The sequence below is a fragment of the Micropterus salmoides genome, unplaced genomic scaffold (assembly GCF_014851395.1).
Source record: "Micropterus salmoides isolate LMB-PRFRI ecotype aquatic unplaced genomic scaffold, ASM1485139v1 Ms_hic_scaffold_7, whole genome shotgun sequence".
Classification (NCBI taxonomy): domain Eukaryota; kingdom Metazoa; phylum Chordata; class Actinopteri; order Centrarchiformes; family Centrarchidae; genus Micropterus; species Micropterus salmoides.
The window spans coordinates 28,975,526-28,995,266 of record NW_024044459.1 but is presented as its reverse complement, the minus strand read 5'-3'; the positions used below and the strand labels follow the sequence as shown (position 1 = coordinate 28,995,266).

The window sequence follows — 19,741 nt, the reverse complement described above, 5'->3', positions numbered from 1 at the left end:
CAGGTACAACTTTTCCACAATGGAAAAGCAAAAAAGGCAAGTAGAGTCGAGGCGAGTCGAGCTGGTACCATGCAGTGGAAAAGGGGCTCATGTTTCTGATCTTGATAGTCATAAAATTGCTAAATGTAAGTTTAGTATCTTGAAAATTTATACAGCTATTTCATTTTAAAAAAGTAGCTTTACCTTTGGTCAAACCTTATCAAAGGTGTTGCTATTGGACTTCATATGAGCACTGTTTCACTTTGTCTGTATGAGTTCACTGTTTGTACTGTTCTTGTATTGTTTCTAGGTCTATAAAAAGAGATGTATTTTTAGCAACTTAGATTCAATGTAGCAGGCATGGAAAAACAAAAAAAAGACGGGACAATAATGTTTAGGAAACAGGAAAAGAACAGGAAAGAAAAAGAACAGATGGAAAAAACATTATACAGCGTTGGATGCTGTAGAGTGCCCACACTTGAATACAGAAAGAAATAGAAAGTAAGATTTAGTGACAGAATGGGTCCAGAGGCAAGAAAGAGGAAGACAGAGGTCTGAATAATGGATGTAGGGATGGATTGGAGGGACTGTTGATGGCGGAGAAGGAATGAATGTCAACAGGAGAGATGGGATGAGATCGCCTCCAGGTCTCACTTCTGCTCCCCTGAGGACAACAACTAGAGGCCTGGAGCTACGACCTGTCTGCGTTTGAAGTTGTGTGTGTTCTTTTGTCTTCTGCGCCTATTAGATTCTTCACAGCATCTTTATCTTCCTCAGCAGAGTGTATCATTATGAAAGTTTATGGATTGATCGTATCCATACTAAGTTTGTAATCTGTTTCTCTGTCCACATGTATGCACACACAAACACACACACCAACAAACACACACAGGGGTGATTCGTCATGTGGGTGATGCACTGAAAGACCACGCCTCCAAGTCAAGGGGAAAGATCTGCACCATTGGCATTGCTCCATGGGGCATCGTAGAAAATCAAGAGGATCTTGTTGGCAAAGATGTAAGTCTCTGGGAGCAAACATATGGACCAATATGAAACAGAGTGGGTGTTTGCATGCTTAAAGCCCTCGTTTGCGTGTGTATATGTGATAAATGTCATGTGCAGTCCACAGTTGCCTGTAAACTGCAGTTTATTAACTGAGATGCTGAGTAAACCAATTCTGTCTGTGATAAACACTCCTTCAAAGTGAGTTAGACAGCTGGCAGGTCCACATGAGACAGCAGAGCACATGCTGCTGACTCATTCAAATCTCTGGAATCAGTGTTATGTTATAGTTAAACTTTCATGAGAATGTGCTGCACTCTGTCCACCAGAACAAGACAAACAGAGCCGATTAATGTCGGTGGCTGAAATGAGATTATTAAGTGCTGAAGCTCTTTTTTTAACTTTTTTTATGCTTGATTGGTCTGAACTGTACGGTTAATGACCAGATGAATTTACCTCAGATTGTCAGGCGCTGCCCCAGTAGACCTAATCTAGGCTTCAGAGAAACTGTTTAATATTGTATTAATATTTTTAGTGTAATTTTGTGGAACTTTAATAGCAGTACAAAAATATGTGTTGTTTAAAATTACAGATTGTGTGAATGCATCAGGGTGTCTGAGCTACTCTTGCAGTAGAATATGCTGTAGAAAAGACATGCAGCAGCTATTGAATATACATATGTAAATAGAGTCTTTTTATTTTTGTGAAATTATTTATTAGGAACCAAACATCTTTAATTACCCTGTATGCTTAAATGTTGATGTCTTAAAGGGACACTCCAGTTATTAAGGTTGGAGGACTCACAAGAGACTGATCTCGGTGCAGCAGAGGCAGAGTTATCCTGACTTTTGGTTGCTAGTATGTGTCAAGCTCCGAAATGCTGGATCCTACATTTCCCATGATGCAACCGGTAGCGTCTCTTCGTTAGTCTCTCTCTGCCTGTTAAATGCTAATGCCTTTCAAACTCCATGCCCCAGTTTATAACATAGGCTTGCCATTAAAAATGTGTAGCCTCCAAGCCTAAACCAAGATAATCCCTGAGGACATAATCAAACTTTAGAAAGCTTTCTCCAGAGCCACAGAGGACATTAACTGTTTCTGAGGCACACTCCCTGTGACAAGGAAATTGAACTTGAGGTGAAAAATCAGTGGAGTGCTTCTTTAATTAAAACACCTGACAATCAGAACATACTGCAATGTTTTGCCAGATTAATTTTTTTGCCCGTACTTACATCAGTGGTGCTTATAAATCATGCCCTTGTCATCATTAAACCATACATTTGTCGTTTTTCACGTTTCCACATACCCCTGTCAGCCATGGGCCTCTCAGATGTTTAATTTTTAATGTGATCTTCTCTTGGCTAGGTGGTGCGTCCATACCAGACCATGTCCAACCCCATGAGCAAGTTGACAGTTCTAAACAGTCTCCACTCCCACTTCATTCTGGCAGACAATGGCACCACTGGAAAGTACGGCGCTGAGGTCAAACTGCGACGGCAGCTAGAGAAACACATCTCCTTGCAGAAGATCAACACACGTGAGTGAAATGTACTGCAGCTGCCTGTCATGGCTATTGCCAGACTGAACTAATTACCCTAAATCAGAGGAGATGTTTTTAAACGACACGGCAAGTTTCATTATGACAACACAATGAAACTGTAATCCTTGTTTTATCAACGCCGCCACGGTGGGTTAATTGGGTTCAAAATCTATTTTATAGCAGACTAAAATTATCATTACCTGCTTTATACTGAACACATGCTGTCAGGCAGTGTATTTTTAGCCAGCTGTGGTGAAACTCAATGAGCCTTTGAAACTGTCCCTCCCTTCAGGAGCTTCCTGACAGCTCAGATGAACTCCTCAAATGAACCTGTTTGATAGTCTCGCTGCTCCAGGGTGCTGCACAAAGCTACCAAACGCAGACATAATGACCAGCACACACCCACTGTACATGTACATACACATTTACATGTTATACGCCAAGTACGTATCAACACACATAAAGATATAAATGCTACATCAAATATGTTTGTATAGTATTTTTTAGCTTTATTTGATAGTTCAAACCAATCGGAATATTGTACACAGGAGGCATTTTAAAGCAATGGGTCAATATCACTGACTGTAGGATGACCTAATTTGTTGGTGTATTTTTGTATATATTGACAGACACGTGAATAACAGGGTATTATAATGCTCTGCTGTTTAAGCTCCACAGAATCTCACTCTGTTATGTATTCCTGTGAAGCTCTAATTTGTTGCATCAAATGTACATTATGCTCAGAAGAGGGCAGCAGGAGTGGGTTTCAGTTTTTTGTGTCTAAAGACGTAGGCGTTTATGTCCTGTGTGTATATTAATGTGTAATTGAGTCTGCACGGGCACATATTTGCCTTTGTCTGGAGTGTTCATCCACCATTGAGCCCTTGTCACATTGCATTTCTCTGTTTTCAATTTCCACATTATACCTTAGCTAGAAACCAAATGGATTTGCATGAATACAAAAATGCATTTCTCTGTCTCATTCTCTTCTCTCTCTCTCTCTCTCTCTCTCTCTCTCACACACACATACTCAAAGACACAAGCACACACAAACCTCCCTGATACCCTTTTAAATACATTTCTCAATTGCCTCTCACAGCATTGTTTAAAAGGTGTCAGGGCCGGGAACAAACCTGAGTCAGAGCAATGTTGTTTGCGGCCCTGATTTATTTGTTATTACCTTCTTTTGTTGTCAACATAAAGCGGTTTTATAATAATTTCCTCAGGGTTTGGGTGACATGAAAGCACACATTTTAGCATCAATGCTTATTTCAAAACTGTGGGTGTCAGGAAATAGATTTTACCTAATGGATATTTGGTTATAGTGTCGAGAGCAAGATCATGACTCAAACCTTACCTTTGTCCACCATTTTTGCTCACTGTCAGACCTACTGATGTTCACTTGTAGGGACTTTATAAGTGTATGCTAAATGTCAGAATAAAACTGGGCTTTTATTTCACTAGTGTAACCACTACCATGTTCCTCCTAACCCCTTGACTTCAGAGATTTAAGAAATGTCCCTGGAGCTGACAGGATACACTAATGTACTCCATTGCTGTTCGTCATCCACTCATGTGACCTATGGACTTCCCTTTGTCATCCTATGCCTGGACTCATACAAAAGGGGCGGGGAAGGCAAAGGGACGCCCAGTCGTCATTCAAGCATCGGGCCATCCACATGATGGTAAAGTACTGTACCATCCCTAATGTATCCATCGGTGAACTAGCTTTAACATACTGTATTGTCTGGATCCAAGGCGAGCACTTACACTGCCTGGAATTTACTAATGAAACAGGTTGATAGGTGACCATGTGCACTTTATATCTGCTGCTGATCATCCATAACACAGAACTATCACCCCACGGATTCTCTCACACTCACCTTGAAATCCGTAGTGTCTGACGTTATATTTATAAACAACTTCAACTTTATAACCTGTCTCTCAAGTTGGCTGGAGTTGCATCTTGAGGTGCAGTCGTGTATCAGCCAAAAACAAACCAACCGCTTATCCTGCGTACAGGGTCGCGGGGGCCTGGAGCCAATCCCAGCTGACATTGGGCAAAAGGCAGGGTACACTCTGGACAGGTTGCCAGTCCATCGCAGGGCCAATCAACCTAGGCCACATGTCTTTGGACAGTGGGAGGAAGCCGACAGGGGGAGAACATGCAAGACAGAGAGACACAGAAAGGCTGGGGCAACTGGGTTTGAACCCACAACCTTCTTGCTGTGAGGTGACAGTGCTAACCACTGCACCACCGTGCCACCCCAAAAACAGACCCTTAGCCCTAAATCCAAATGGTTCTCATAACTTTTACTTTATTTTTCTGGGCAGTGTTTTAAATAAAATTGAGAACATGTGATAATCATCATATCTAGCTATTGTTGTTGATTGGTAGATTTACAAAGCTAATATATAAAATCACCCCACTGGTTATAAGTACCTGTTCAGTATGGCCAATGCATAGTGTTGCAGAAGTGCTTAAAATAAAATAATAATCTTAATGGTAAACACCAATGAAAAATACAGGTGTGGCAGCTGCACATGCATACAGTCATTAATGTGATGTTGAAGAAGAAATCAAAGAAAGTGCATACATATCATTATTTAATCTTTTCATGGCTGTGAAATTTGATGCCCATTAAATCATTTTAAGCTTCTTAACATTGGAAAAACTCCACTAAAACAGCTACATCAGCAAACGGACCATTTTATTACCAGAAGAGGGTAACACACACCAACAGGAGTTAAACACACTGTTGACAAAACTGCCACATTTTACATTTGCGAATGCTACAATTCATATTGCGCAGTCAATATGCAGCCCCATTGTGCGGTTACTACACATGTATATGTCCTTGTTGTGCGTGTGTATCCTCTACTTCCTCATTCACCACTGTAGCATTGGCAGACAAGGACCATTTCTTGATTTGATTACCTGTCCACGGTCATTCGAGGAGCGCATCAATTTTCCTCACAGCGGCGCTCCTGTGGGATCGAAGTGTAGCCCGAGGTCCTGTCAAGGAAAGGAGGATAAAGAAAGTAAAGAGTGAAAAAGCAGTTTAGTTGAATGGCCTAACGTGTGGGTTGTGGACCACACGTAACCACAAGCTCTTTATTTTTATTTTCTCTTTTTTCTCTTCAACAGACAGTCACGCCACTGCACACTGCACACAAGATGAAAGAAGTGTGGTGGATAGATATGCGTAATCTCCCCTGTGGTATTTTTGTAATGTCTGGGCAGTCCTGTAGCTAATCCTACTGTGCCTGTGTATGATTTTCCATGCAACAGCTATCACCGTGTGACTGCCGGAAATGCTGTAGCAATTAAATTGCCGTCACAATATTATAACATATTTTTTGATTATATATAACAAATAAGTGAACGTTTTGGTCTGACTGCACTTAGTCAAATAATGTCTTCTACAAATCTTCTATGTCATAGTCATTTTACTGAAACATTGATTTCCTGGTGCCACAAGATATTTGTGGTAATTTTGCCCATTGCACATTTTCACTGCAGGTTATAGCAGCACTGTTGGCACCTGTCAAAACTCATCATTGGAGCACAGTTGTGCAGTCCTTAAACCTTTTAACACCACCCTTAGTGACAAGATCTGTGTATTCCCTCCGCAGACTTTCTCCAGTGTCTATTGCACTGTATATTTGATGGTGTCGCTTCCTGCGGTTTTGTACATTCTTCAGTGGATAGTGGACAAGAAAATGTGAGGGACAGCTCTGGTTGGGGGTAAACAAAAGAAATGTTTTAAGAAGGGAAACTGGGGTTGGGAGGCTGTAAATATGGTGGATGGAGCCAGTGCACTCACACGCTAGGGTAAATGCTCCACACTGTGCCTTCCACACCAACAGAGGTATAAAGCTTCTAACCCGTAAACATAAATATACATTGCATAATCATAGACAAATTGTTGATGTAAAAATTGTATTGCTCATCCATTTTCTTATTTATGGTCTTTAAGGTCACACAGGAATATATTTTCTATTTTTCTATTTAAAAGTATCCTCCTGAAGCTAGCAGAAACTGTCAAACTTAAAGATGAAAGAAAATCCATAAAACGATTGGCACCATTCAGCACAGCTCACTCGACCGCTGCACACCTCTTTTGACGTGTCTCCGGCAGTGGCCATGACGCTTTTTAATCACACACCTGTGTCAGAGAGATGACAAGTAAAAGAGGATGAGAGGAGAGTGAGAAAATGAAGAGCGAAGGACGTGTGAGGCAGCTGAGGAGGATGCAGACAGAGAGGCGAGATATTACCTTGAGGTGTCTTCCCTGAAAAGGCAGGAAGAGGTAATGAAAAGGCAGCCAGAAAATGGACATAATAGGCTTCATCCATTAATGTTTTCTTATTTTCTCTCTTAAACGAACAAGAAAAAAAAAGAAAACCCTGCATCTTATTCACTCACACTTTAGTGTTTTGCAATGTGGCGATCTTAAACTTGATGCACACGTCATGGCCAACGAGGAATAAAAGTTATTAGTTTATACAAGTTCAGAAAAGGTCTGCAAGTATGAATGAGGCATGCCCTCTTCCATTTCACCTAAATGGCTCGGATTATTAAAAATGGCCATATGTTGTATAGTGATTGTGTGCACACGTGCAGGCATGTGTGTGTTTTAACTGTGTCTACTGTGTAACCTTCACTCACCCTCCTATAGCAGCGGTTTCATTAATCATAGCATACGTAGCTAATTGAATCCAGAAGCCATAAGGCCTTGCGTTGCAGTCTGGGTGTGACATTGTGTCCTCCACGGTGGAGCAGCCCATACAGAAGAAATTATAGTTAAGCTATGGTACATGTGAAGTCAAGAGGGTTGTAATGCTGTTCATTCAAGCATTACAAGCAGTACCTGGACAAACTCGTGATTTTTCAGATATAGCTAATGTTACGCCTTGTTTATGCTGTCCAACTGCGTGACCAACTGGATTATTTGGTTGCCCTTGTTCTTTGACACATCACACAGCTGCAGAGTCAGAGCCATTAAAATGTTTACAAGTTCATTCATTTTTAAAGACGATCATTTACGGGTCACATAAATTAATATTTGTTTTTATTAAACCCTCTGGTCAATGGTTTTGGTCCCTGTGGAGGTGCTGGTTCAATGACTGGTTAAATCAGTGGGGCTGATCTGACGCTGTGGGGGTGGATCAGTAGATAAAATAGTTGCGGACACGTGAGAGTAAGTGTACGCAGGCAGTGTGGCGACAGTTGAAGTCACTGTGGGTAAGGTGTGTTCATGCACGAACGGATACAAAAAACATGTCAAAATGATAAACATGAACTGCCAGTGTTCAACCCTGTGGTGGGGAGATAACAGAGGCAGTAGTGGGTAAGGTTGAATACAAGACTTGCTCCAGGTATGGTTCCAGGGTGAGGATGTGCATGGATGACAACATGTTATGTGGTGTGGAAAGAATTTGAGTGCATGATCAGTAGTGTGAACTGGTAAATGTCGTCTGGAAAAGTAGGAGTGGCATTAAAAAGTCTTTTTTTTTTACTATGGTATAATTTATTCTTTTTACCAATTATTTCTTAATTTTAGTGTTTAGGATTTCTGTGACTATGCAATAAACCTGACTGTGTTTCCAACAGTTCACTGATTGGCTGGAGTGAGAGTCAAAACAAAGTGACATATTTACAACTACCCGGACGGGGACTGTTGCACTTGTGGTGTGATGACATTTTCGCTGTTGCTTTCATGGGTCATTTAAAGGCAGTGCAGTTGAGTAGAAATATATCTATCTCATTAGTTGCTGATACATAGTGATATGAGATGAATCCAGAATTTTTTGGCAAGAACAAGTTAAACTTCTTTATTTGTCATACAAGAAACAGATTCAAAGTTGTAAAGTAAGACATAAAATCTCAATTACATTTAGTAAATACGCTTTCATTTATACGTGGCTACATGTGTGCATCTCACAAATCATGTATCCAGAGAATATACTCTGTATTGATAATGTCACTGTGTGAATCAGTTTATTTGTTACTGTTATTTTCCCCCTGAATTTTGTGGCCAAAGTGTTTCTTTTGTATTATTATTTAAAGGGGAAAAATTGTTTTTAAAGACATAATGATATAAGAATCTGGACAAAAGTTTGATTTTAAATGCAGAATGAGTAGGATTTGTCGGTTGCCCCTTTTACTTGCCACAGCAACACCAGAAGCACGTGCACCCTGACCGCAGTTCCAGAACACAGCCCAATGTACCAGCTGCAGCAAAAAATACCTACATAAGGCTGTGACTCGAGCGGTATACCTAACTACCTTTGGGAAAATTTGGGATTTTTGATTACCACGATGAAGAAGAGGTTGAGGAATGAGAGCTAGAGCTAGAACTAAAGGCAAAGGCAGAGTGAATGCCAAAAGTTGATGACCAGAAATGTCCCAAACACAGCAAATTAAGAAAATGCAGGCACAGAGGGCAGGGTCTCTGCAGACACAGACACCAACACACACTTTAAGTGGGTCAGGTGAACATAGAGAGGAATTACTTTTGTATGGGTGTATGCATTGTTTCTTAGGAAACTCCTTCTCATTGTGCCTTTTAAAAATGCCAATTGCGGCACAAACTGCTTAATAATTGTTGTTTGGTAACTGTGAAAAAAGCTAATAGAAGAATAACTTCTGCACTTACCACTATTTAGCTAGTGAGTTAACAGCAATCCATAAACACAAACACATGAATGAATTGTATTTTTCAACTATGAGTGAATTATTTGAAATCACCGGAGATACTTTTTTCTGTTGCTTTAATGACACAGGAAGTACTACGGTTAATTTGAGTGTAATCTCAGTGTAACTTGATGTCCGATAGCTACCGATTCGTCCACGATGCTTGAAGTGAATGGGGTAATGGGGTCTGATGTTCAAGCTTCCTGAATACTTATTACTTTCACCGAAATAATTTCGTTTGGTTTGCAGGTGCATGCATTGCCTTCTATAGATGCAGCTCAACAATTGTTGAACCCACAAACATACAGTATATACAAGACTATATAATCTTTATAATCTTCAGCACTGACAAAATGAAGAAACACCCGCACGTTGATGCAGATTCGTGGGGTAAAATCCATTAACCCATATATTCCAATTGAAAATGTTTTCTCCACACCAATGACACAATTATATGACAGTTTATATGCGTCTATGTGAGTGTTTTTGTGTTTTTACAAGGGGGGGGGGCGCGAAGACAATGACCCACATACTCTAGCACACCTCCTCCAGTCATGCTGATACTAATTTGACACATACAAGGACAAATTCGCAGACACTCGCACACCCCCACGCACACACAGACACACACACGCAGAGGATGAGTCATTGCAGGATCCTTAATTAGGACCATTTAAGCATGTTATGTGTGTCTTGCTTACACGCTCTTCTTTCCCTCCCTAATTCCTTCTGCTCCTCGTTCCTTCCTCGTCGTGGGTAAATATAGAAAGTTTTCAGGGTAGTTTCCCTCCTGAGAGACAAGACGTGGGCAGTGGGTTAAAACTATGTATGAGATGAAGAAAGACGGGGGAGAGAAGGAGAGAGTAGGGGTTTCATGATTGTGCTATCTGATGCGTTGGAGTGTGTGGATGGATACAGTCAATACTAGAATAGGGGGTGGAAGGGCTTAAAGCATTGAGAGAGACAATACAGCGTGTATAGGGTATATTGTGTAGTGTGTATTTCTTACAAAGCATTTAGCTATCTCTTGTTGATAAAATCACCAAAGTGGCAACAGATGGACTTTGGCAGAAACAGACAGGTTATGTGATATGTGTTCATAGCACACCTTTCCACCAAAATCAACTCACTTTACACTTTACACCTCCCACCTGTTTGTGCTTCTCCTCGCACCTGTGCACCATACGCTGTGCTCCCGGATAAAATACCGCACAGACAGGCAAAGCGAATCAGGAAGGTCAGGAAAATAATGGTTGGAGCGCTGCTTGCGCTGGTTGTTGCACTGCCATGAATGTAGAGCCTATAATGACATGATCAGCAGCTCGCTTGTAAAGTAGTGTTCAAACAACAAACAAGAGCATATACAACACTTAAGGATTATCAAGTCACTGTAGTTGGATGTGGTCAGAAGTGTTGCACCTGCACCTACACCAAGCAGTGATGTCATGGTCAATTGACAAACCCTGGAGTACACCTCTGCATCCAAGCAGCAAGGTGAGGGGGTAGCATAAACAAGATTTCCTGCAAACACAGCTGTTTTGATTTGTTTTTGGAAGATGCAAGAGTGTTTCTGCTTTAATTGTGGGCATTTATCATTACAGTACAGATTCCTCCTTTATTTACGGAGAGTCCCGACTCACTTCTGGATTAGCAAACACAAAGAAAGAATGATCAAAAACACAGTGTTGTGAGAAATGGAGAGAAAAAACAGATGTACATGGACAGTCCACTGCACAAGAGTGTTGCACTTTGGCTGAGTAAACAGTTGGTGTAGTTCAATAAAAAGATTGCATCTTCACTTGATAGATTAGCTCTCCAGCTATGGTTTTCTTTTCCATCTAGAACAATAGGTCTTCTGAAAGTGCTGACTCATGTAACCACATGCATGTGTTCTAATACTTAGTGTTTTATGTGATATAAAAGAAGAGTTCAGACCACAAAATCCGCCTCCACAGATAAAATAATTCAAAGGACTATCAGCTTTCTAACAATCACAGGATTAAATTTAAGTATAAAATTGCAAGTTCCGTAGAAGCAGCAGTTGGCGGAGAGTTAACACTGCTACTTTTAGGACTTCAATTCCCACTCAAGCCTTCAGGAACAGCACTGGACTGTGTGGTATGTGCCAGGCTCATGGATCCAGAAAAACTTTCCACACATACATAATAATACTAATGTCTGTAAACTAAAAAGCGCTTTCCCTGGGCATCACACATGGAAAGATTTCTCATTGAATTATCACAGTTACAACCATTAGGCCCACTAAAATTTTAAGGCAAAAAGAATTGTATCATAACATTGATTTGGTGCAGTTTATGTTTGTTATGGGCACCCACAGTAGGACATTTTAGGTGTGTGCACTGGGTGGACAGCTTTAATTTAAATAAATAGACCGCTATTTACCTTCCTCATCCACGTTTTAATACATCTGAGTTCCCACAGAATAAATAAAGTAGTTAAGACTGTATTTAAAAGATCATTTTACGTAATTTGTGGTTTGTTTACGTGTGTGTGCCTCTGTCTGTATTTGTGTGTGTGTGTGTGTGTGTGTGTGTGTGTGTGTGTGTGTGTGCGTGCGCGTGTGCCCGTCCGCACAGGCAGAATTCTCTCCTACCAATTAGCAATGACACAGCTGTGCTTTTCCCTCCTCATCTGTTCCTCGGTGGGTTTCATTTGAACAATAATCTGCTTTAGATACTGCCGTGCTGCTTCCAAAGCTCACTAGTCATCAATATCAATGCTTGATCCGACACAACTGCAAGCTCATGCACACATGCAGGTAACAGCCAAAATAGACATCCAAAAGAAATGGAAGAATCAGATACAAAATGCAAGTCATTAGTCTGCGTCTCTCTCGCATTCAGCTCTGTTGATGTATGGTCGTGTGATGTGTTGTGGCACAGTGACGTTTTACCTCTTTGAAGTAGGCGAGGCCCCTAAAATATTCTCCTTATGTAACTGTCCCTGTTGCAAGGCCGCATGAGGCTGTGTGAGGGAATGTGTGATGGTGCTGGGTATGCCTCTGAATGTGTACATGTGCTTGTGTGTGTGTGTGTGTGTGTGTGTGTGTGTGTGTGTGTACAGTATAGTGCGCATCTGTATGTGCTCGTATTCCTGCGTGTTTGAAAGACAGACAATGCTTTCTGCTCTGTGAATTATGCAGACCAGGATGAGGGTGCAGGGCGGGGAAGATCCGACAGTTACACAGCTTTCAAATTAGAAGAGTCAAAACACCAGGCAGAAAACACAACCACGTGAAACAGAATGGGAGGGAAAGAATGAGAATTAAGTGGATATAGAAAGAAAAACTGGGGAGAGGAAGACAGGAAGTGAGACACAGAGTAGGAAAGGGCCGGATGGGGGGAGAAGGGTTTAGGAAATGGATTGGACTGAGACCACTGAAAGGGGAAAGAACATTTGGGGCTAAGAGAAAATGGGACGCTGGGGTTTACAGGATTCATGGTATCTTAAAGGCGATATTTAGTTGTATAATGAGATATATATTGTGGAAAGGAAACCAGAAGCAGAAAAGGGAGCAACACAAGAAAGAGTAAGGCAGAGAATTCATTCGAGAGTTTGACAATAACTTTGATATCTACAGTCCCTTCTCCTGTACAAAGTGTGCAGAAAAACCCACCTGCTAATTATGCATAATTACTCTAAATAGCGTGATTAGCAGGCAAGGAGCCATTTTGTGTGGAACAGTGGGGGATTTATCAGTGAAAGTCTCTCTCTCTCTCTCTCTCTCTCTCTCTCTCTCTCTCTCTCTCTCTCTCTCTCATGCACGCACGCACGCACGCACACACACACTCATGCCACAGTAACAGAGCAGATAGAACAAAGTGGGCTGGTTAATTTTAGTACAGGTACTAAAAAAAACTCTTTATAATAAGTAGAAAGCTTACAGTGTCTTGACAATACAGTCATGAGACATCACAAGTGTCACATTTGCACATTGTTAAAAAAAGTTCAGTTTATTTATAGATTAAATACTGCTGATGTAATAAAGCCTATTAACTATCCTTGTTTTACTTTCCTTAACTTCCCTCTCCACATTTCTGCCCCTTTTTCTGTATTGTTCATCCCTGTTTTCTTCTCTACAATCACTCTCCACTGGCTGTTTCCCCTGCACCCACTTGTTTTCATGTGCAGGTATTGGTCAAGGTGTGCCTGTGGTGGCTCTGATCGTAGAGGGAGGCCCGAATGTGATCTCCATTGTACTGGAGTACCTCAGGGACACGCCTCCCGTCCCTGTGGTGGTGTGTGACGGCAGCGGCAGGGCCTCTGACATCTTGGCCTTTGGACACAAATACTCTGAGGAGGGAGGGTACGTGTGTACATGTGCACAGTATGCTGTAATCGAAGGAGAAACGCTTAGTAATAATCATTTTATCTAGTGTAGAAAAAGCAGTCACTCTGTGGGAATATTCTTCCTAAGATTGTTATCAGAATTGTCCTTCTGCAGCTAAGTTTTTTTGGAAAAAGATATGGTATTAGGATAAAAACCTGAAGTGATGCAATCGCTTAAAAAAGTGCATACACTTTCTGAAATGTGCTGATGCATTACTTTAATAACACACAGTAAACATTTTTGGTTACATACCTCATGAGACACATAAATGACTTCAAATGGTTTTATATCCAGATACAGATAAAGGTAAACTGGCAGAATCACATCTCACCAAGGACTTTGATATAGTAGTGCTGGGACTACAGTCAACCTTGGTTTCAGTTACTGACAAATAAATCTAATTTGCCTCCTTCCCCCTAACCGTTTTCTTCTCCTTGCCTCTGACCCTCATCCCCACACATCTCTGTACAGCATAATTAATGAGTCTCTAAGAGACCAGTTGCTGGTGACTATCCAGAAGACTTTCACCTACAGCCGCACACAGGCCCAACATCTGTTCATCATTCTCATGGAGTGCATGAAGAAGAAGGAGCTGGTGAGTGTCACTTTCATGCATGTGCACATACAAACCTGCATGCACATATACAGTATTTGCACATGCATGTACAGTATATAACATATGAGCAGTACATACAGAATAAAACTGATGCACACACAGGCTCACATGTGCACACCACATTAAACCTCTAATAACAACAATATTGCCATCCACTTAAGCTTCGATGTCTCTGCTGTATAAAGAACGAGGAACAAAATGGATTTGTCAAATGAAGCTTGCTCATCATGAAACTCTTATTGAAGCAATTATAATCCCATCTTTTATGCATGACATGTAATGTTAAGTGGATGTAAATCTATTCAAATGACTTTCAGGACCAAATGGCCTCCACCTTGAGAGTCGGTGTTTAGTGTGTTTCAGTCAAGACACACGTCTTGTCAAGTGTGGCTGTCACACCCATGCCTCTACCCTGTGGAGAAGTCTCAGTCCCTTTAGAACACTGTCATTCACATGAAGCCAACCTCTTAGGTAGTTGTGATATGTATTTATGTGACTCTATGTGTAGTGTATCTGTACGTTTGTGTGCACATGTTTATCTTGGTAATTTTGATCACAGTAGCAGAGGGTATGATGCTTTCTTGCCACAGTCATTGTGGTATATGGCACACACACACACACACACACACTGTCATTGAAAGAGTTAAACAAGCAGTGCATACAGTGCCCATGCAAACACCCACACACAACCTTATACTCATTGACAAGATGATAATGTAACACATCATCTATGCTGCAAATAAAAGCTAGCAGTGTTTACTGTATCTTAGTTCTGCATCAGTATTGACTTATTTACTACTTGGTTGCTCTTGCCTCAACTCACACTGAACATATTGTATAATGTCTTTTGTAAGTGAGGTGAATATTTCCCAGATCAGTGACTGTTGGTACTGCTGGTTGGCAGTGTCATTTTGCTAATAAATTAATAATTAGTAGCATCCAACACACTCAAGCTTAATTTTATCACAACTTGTGAAAATGAAAGTGCTGAGTAAGAATCCAGTTTATCTTGAAACATAATGACTGAGGTGTTTGAGGTGGCTCAATCATACGATAGTCTTCCAGTTTTATAAAAATACTGTATGTGAATAATTTAAATATTTTATTATATGTTTCAGTTTATACAGTATGTTTATATATATATACACACACACAAACACACATATATGTGAAGAAACACCGGAACAGCACACACAGAGCACAAGTAGTATTTTGCAGGCAGCCCAGAACTGGTCATGGTTGTGCAGCGTGTAAGTGGATTGATTGCGTCCTCAGTGGGGTTCCACTGGCTGACTGATGCTCACACTGATGGATCTTCTGAACACAATATACCAGAGCAGAACAATAGAGAGTGAGTCACTCAGCAGGAGCAGCTGTAGAGGCCAGATAATCTGATGCTGCATCTCTCTGAACTTATAAAACCGTTGCCTCTGCCATTCTCAAACTGAAATGTATTGCACTGAATGTTCGTTTTGTGAATAATATATATTCACTTATATATAATATAAGTCCACCACCCTTGCATTAATATGTCTGCATTTTACAGGCCCGTTAGGTATTTGTCTGATAATCCATTTACTGCCAAAGGAAGTTTGTTCAAATGCAAACATGTGGGGCTACACTAAGAAATATGTCATATGTGGCTTATAACCTTAACAAAGCTATAAAACATTTACCAATGACATAAAACTTTGGTAGCATACTCTCTGATAATATATTCAGTGGAAGCAATCCTCATCCTTGTATTACTTTCATAAAAACTCAGGCTTTTCTCAGTGGACACATACTGCAGTCATTAGTGCCCATGTACCATGCAGAGAGTCTCAAAGACACAAAGTTGATTATGGTTGTTGGGAGAAAGAGAGAGAGATGGATGTGTCACCTCCTCTTATTTATAAGGCTGATAGGCACCACAGAGGTTCCTTCCTGATCACACTCAGAAAGCCCTTGATTGGAGGGGAGTTACTGAAAATGACAATGATCAAAAGATAGTTCCCATTGCCCCATGTAAAGCCTGAAACACTTTTGTCTTGGCTGGGCTCAAGACACCCCAAAAAGTGGACCATACACATGTCACTGTGTGGGGATTAGAGAAACCAGAGCATGGCGTATCAGTGAGATCAGTAAGTCAGGAGTCCTCCAAAAGTCATACAACCTGTGTTAAAGCCACTCACTTGATTCCCGTTCAGACCAAACTTTTGAAATCTCAAATATTCAAATGTTAAAGGGCAACTTGATAAAAGCAGCACATCCCTTTTGAGATGAGGCCAAACCAATGTCTCAGGAGAAGTTCTTCTGGACCCTACCCAACAACAGTAGTTTAACATGCAGGGTCTGAAGGACCAGATTTCTAAACTTGTTTGTTATCCTTACTTACACAATAACGTCAAATATGGTCCTAAATTGTGAACAAACTGTTCATCATGTCTAACAGTAAGTTAACTACTGTCTGCATGGTCTTCTGTGTCATACTGAAGCGAGAATCTCCAGGTCTGAGAAGTGAAGCCAATGCGGACGTGCCTTAAACTTGCATTCTTTCTTTTTCCTGAGAAACCTGCCAACCACACGGACAGCACACTTAAAAACAATCTAAAATAACTAACTAGTCCCAGATCCACGTAAAATACCTAAAACCTACAAGTTCATTGTGTTTTATTCATGCAACACTATTAACATGTAGTGGATGAGTGCAGTTCAAAATGCACCCCCATTGACATTACTATATTTAAAACAGTGTTGCACAGGATTGATGAGCTTCAGTTTATTAAAATTGATGGCTGCAATATTTATACTGGAGATTAGAAAAAAAACATTACTGAGACTGAAGGGGGGGTAGGTGAATTACTTTTATTCATTTATTCACACTGTTAAGTTAATGCAGATGACATGAATGTCATTTAGACTTGAGAGGTCTAGACGATGCAACTAATACCTACTATAGGGATGCATGTTCGAGTTCTGTAGCAGCTGTACTGCAATCTCATAGCAGTTATAGAAACCTGGATTTACCCTTGTATACCAAAGTCAAATAGTGTCAAACCCATGTTAACACTCAGGTCAGGAGCAGGGTCGCAAAACAGTTGGGTTTCCTCACTCACACTGGCAGCAAGTGTGGGTTTATCCAGGGTCAGTGCAGCGGTCTGAAAGGGGTAACGGTGTGAGAGAGATAGAGGCAATGAGAGTGCGTGTTTGTCTGTGTGCCAGTATGCCCGTGCTTTCATTTTTCTGGCTCTGCAGTACGAAAGCCAGAGAGTAGGAGGGAAAGAGAAAGACTAAAGGTGACTGGCTGGGATATTGTATGAGAGAGGGATAGCGAGTGTGTGTCATCTTAAGAGGGCAAGTGAAGAGAAAGAGGAAGACTTAAGAAAGGCTGTGTCTTGCTTTTTCCTTATTTTCAGCATGTTGGTTTATTCATGTAGACATTTTATGCTTCAGTTATTTCCCTGTTGCCTCTGCTTTGTTTATCATACGCACAGCTGTTTATGCTTTATATCAAGAATGCAATAAACTTTCAACCGCAATGCGTGCACACTGAAAGGTATATCTGTGTGTACTAGTGATAGACCAATTAATCGGCCTGCACTCACAAGGTGATAAACAAATAAATGTCTGCGGACACAAGTGCAGCGGCCTTGTCGGTGTGGCTGCTGTGGAGCAATGTTAGCTAGGGGAGGGCCCCCGTTAAATATATTATATGTATGTAGAGAATAATGTGGTTGAATATTATCGTGCTATCTTTACCAAAAGTGGAAGAAGCCTTGTAGCCATTTTTTGCTTTAAACTTGTCATTTTAAGATGCCACATGATGAATTTGACCATTAATATATTGTTATGTACCCTGTACGCAGGATAAGCGGTTGACGATGGATGGATGGATGGATATTGTTGTGTAGTTTGTTAGGCAGTATCAAATGAAAAAAAGGGCTCTGTAGCTGCAAAGAAGGGCTCTTTGCATCTACAAACAATAGTCCCAATTATCTGCTTTATACTTTCTCTTGGTCTAATTTAGGAGTGTGCTGGCTCATCTCCCAGTGAAAAAAATCTGTTCTGATAGATGATAGATTATTAGATTCCAAGGAAGGGTAAGGGGAAATAATTGCGAAGCAAATCACTGCAAGAGTGTTACTGAGGGGTAACATATGTAGTATAATATATACTGAATAGTATGTGTATTATGTGTTATATAAGTGCAATGAAAAGGAATACTAAAATAAAGCATAGGCCTTATTTGTATCAATTTGTCTGGATGATAAGAGTAATTATCTTCCTCGTATATGCGCATTACTTATCTTGTTTCTTTTATTCTACCTTCACAAAGGTGGAACAGTTTCATATGAATGTCATACAAGCACACTGAAAAGACAACAGGTTGTCTCTAAATATTTATACGGTCTGATTTTAGCTTTTTTTTGCTAATGTAGGTCTAATTAAAAGAGAAGTGCCTCTTTCACCCTCCCCCTCCCTCTCTCTTAAGTGAGGATGGATGCAAGATGACTGTCCTGGTATCTGACAAGAGAGAGTCGGAGGAAGACAGGGAGAGGAAAACAGTAACTTAAATGGACCATGAGAGAGGGAGGGTGTGAGGGACAGATGGAGAGGGGAAGGCGCACACAAGAAGTAAGAGAAGGGAAAACAATACGGTATGGGTAGAGCAAATGTAAAAATGAGGTAGTTTGTGCCACAAACGGAGAAATATGCTAGAAGAAAGACAATCCCTTGGTTGATTAACAGCAAGGCAGTTTATCAGTTTAAAATTTCATGAATACAGAAACTTATTTCCCTGCAGACTGCAGAATGGTTTATCCTAGAAAGTAAATTCACACAGATGAAACCATTAGCAGAGCTTTGTCAAATATGAACTGCTACCATTGTTAATGTATGAACTGCAGAAGATGCTGTGGAAACCTGTGTGTGTATGAGTATGTGGTGTCGACCTAGCCTTGTCTGTACATGTAGCAGCATCAGCAGGGTCTTTGCCTGTTAAATGAAGATGAATGTTTTCCAATCAGCTTGGCTCACTGCAGCGTGAAGAGCAGTTTTCTGATCCTCTAAGCATGTAGCTTAGCTTCTCTGAAGATGTGGGAGTCCTCCGACAAAACCCAGTCATACTGAGAAAGATTGAACTGCCTCTTCCTTTTTCATTCCTTGTATCCGCCTTCAATCTGTCAACACAAAATCTCCCTCCTTCTGTCTTCCTTTGCTTTACACGTGCGTCCTCTTTCTGATGTCTCACGTCTATCCTCCTGATCCCAGTCTCCACTCGTGTCCCTCTCTTTATTGTTCTCGCTCCTTTCCTCTCTCCTCTTTTCTTGTCAGCCGAGAGATTGAGTACGACAGAGACAAGTCAGTACCCTGTCTCTTGAATGTTGACCATTGAGGTGATGACTCAGTGTAGAGGCAGGGAGCATTTAAAGCTATTTCAAAATTCAGAAATATTTGAGAACACCTTTGCTTGTACGAGATGATGAAAATAGATGGGGGAGCGAATAGATAGTAGAGAAGCTGTCTGTTTACCTTTGCACACGCCTATTGACGCTGTGACTAAATTAGCAA

At 40.8% G+C, this 19,741-nt stretch overlaps 1 protein-coding gene across 1 annotated transcript in view; it reads left to right on the top strand.

Annotated features, from left to right (window-relative positions):
- The window catches only part of trpm3 (transient receptor potential cation channel, subfamily M, member 3), a 143,617-nt gene that overhangs the window by 86,477 nt on the left and 37,399 nt on the right, over positions 1 to 19,741 (top strand). Inside the window, 4 exon segments of the mRNA XM_038704231.1 lie at positions 872 to 996; positions 2,347 to 2,518; positions 13,374 to 13,548; positions 14,044 to 14,167. Of these exon segments, the coding sequence (XP_038560159.1) occupies positions 872 to 996; positions 2,347 to 2,518; positions 13,374 to 13,548; positions 14,044 to 14,167 (596 nt within the window).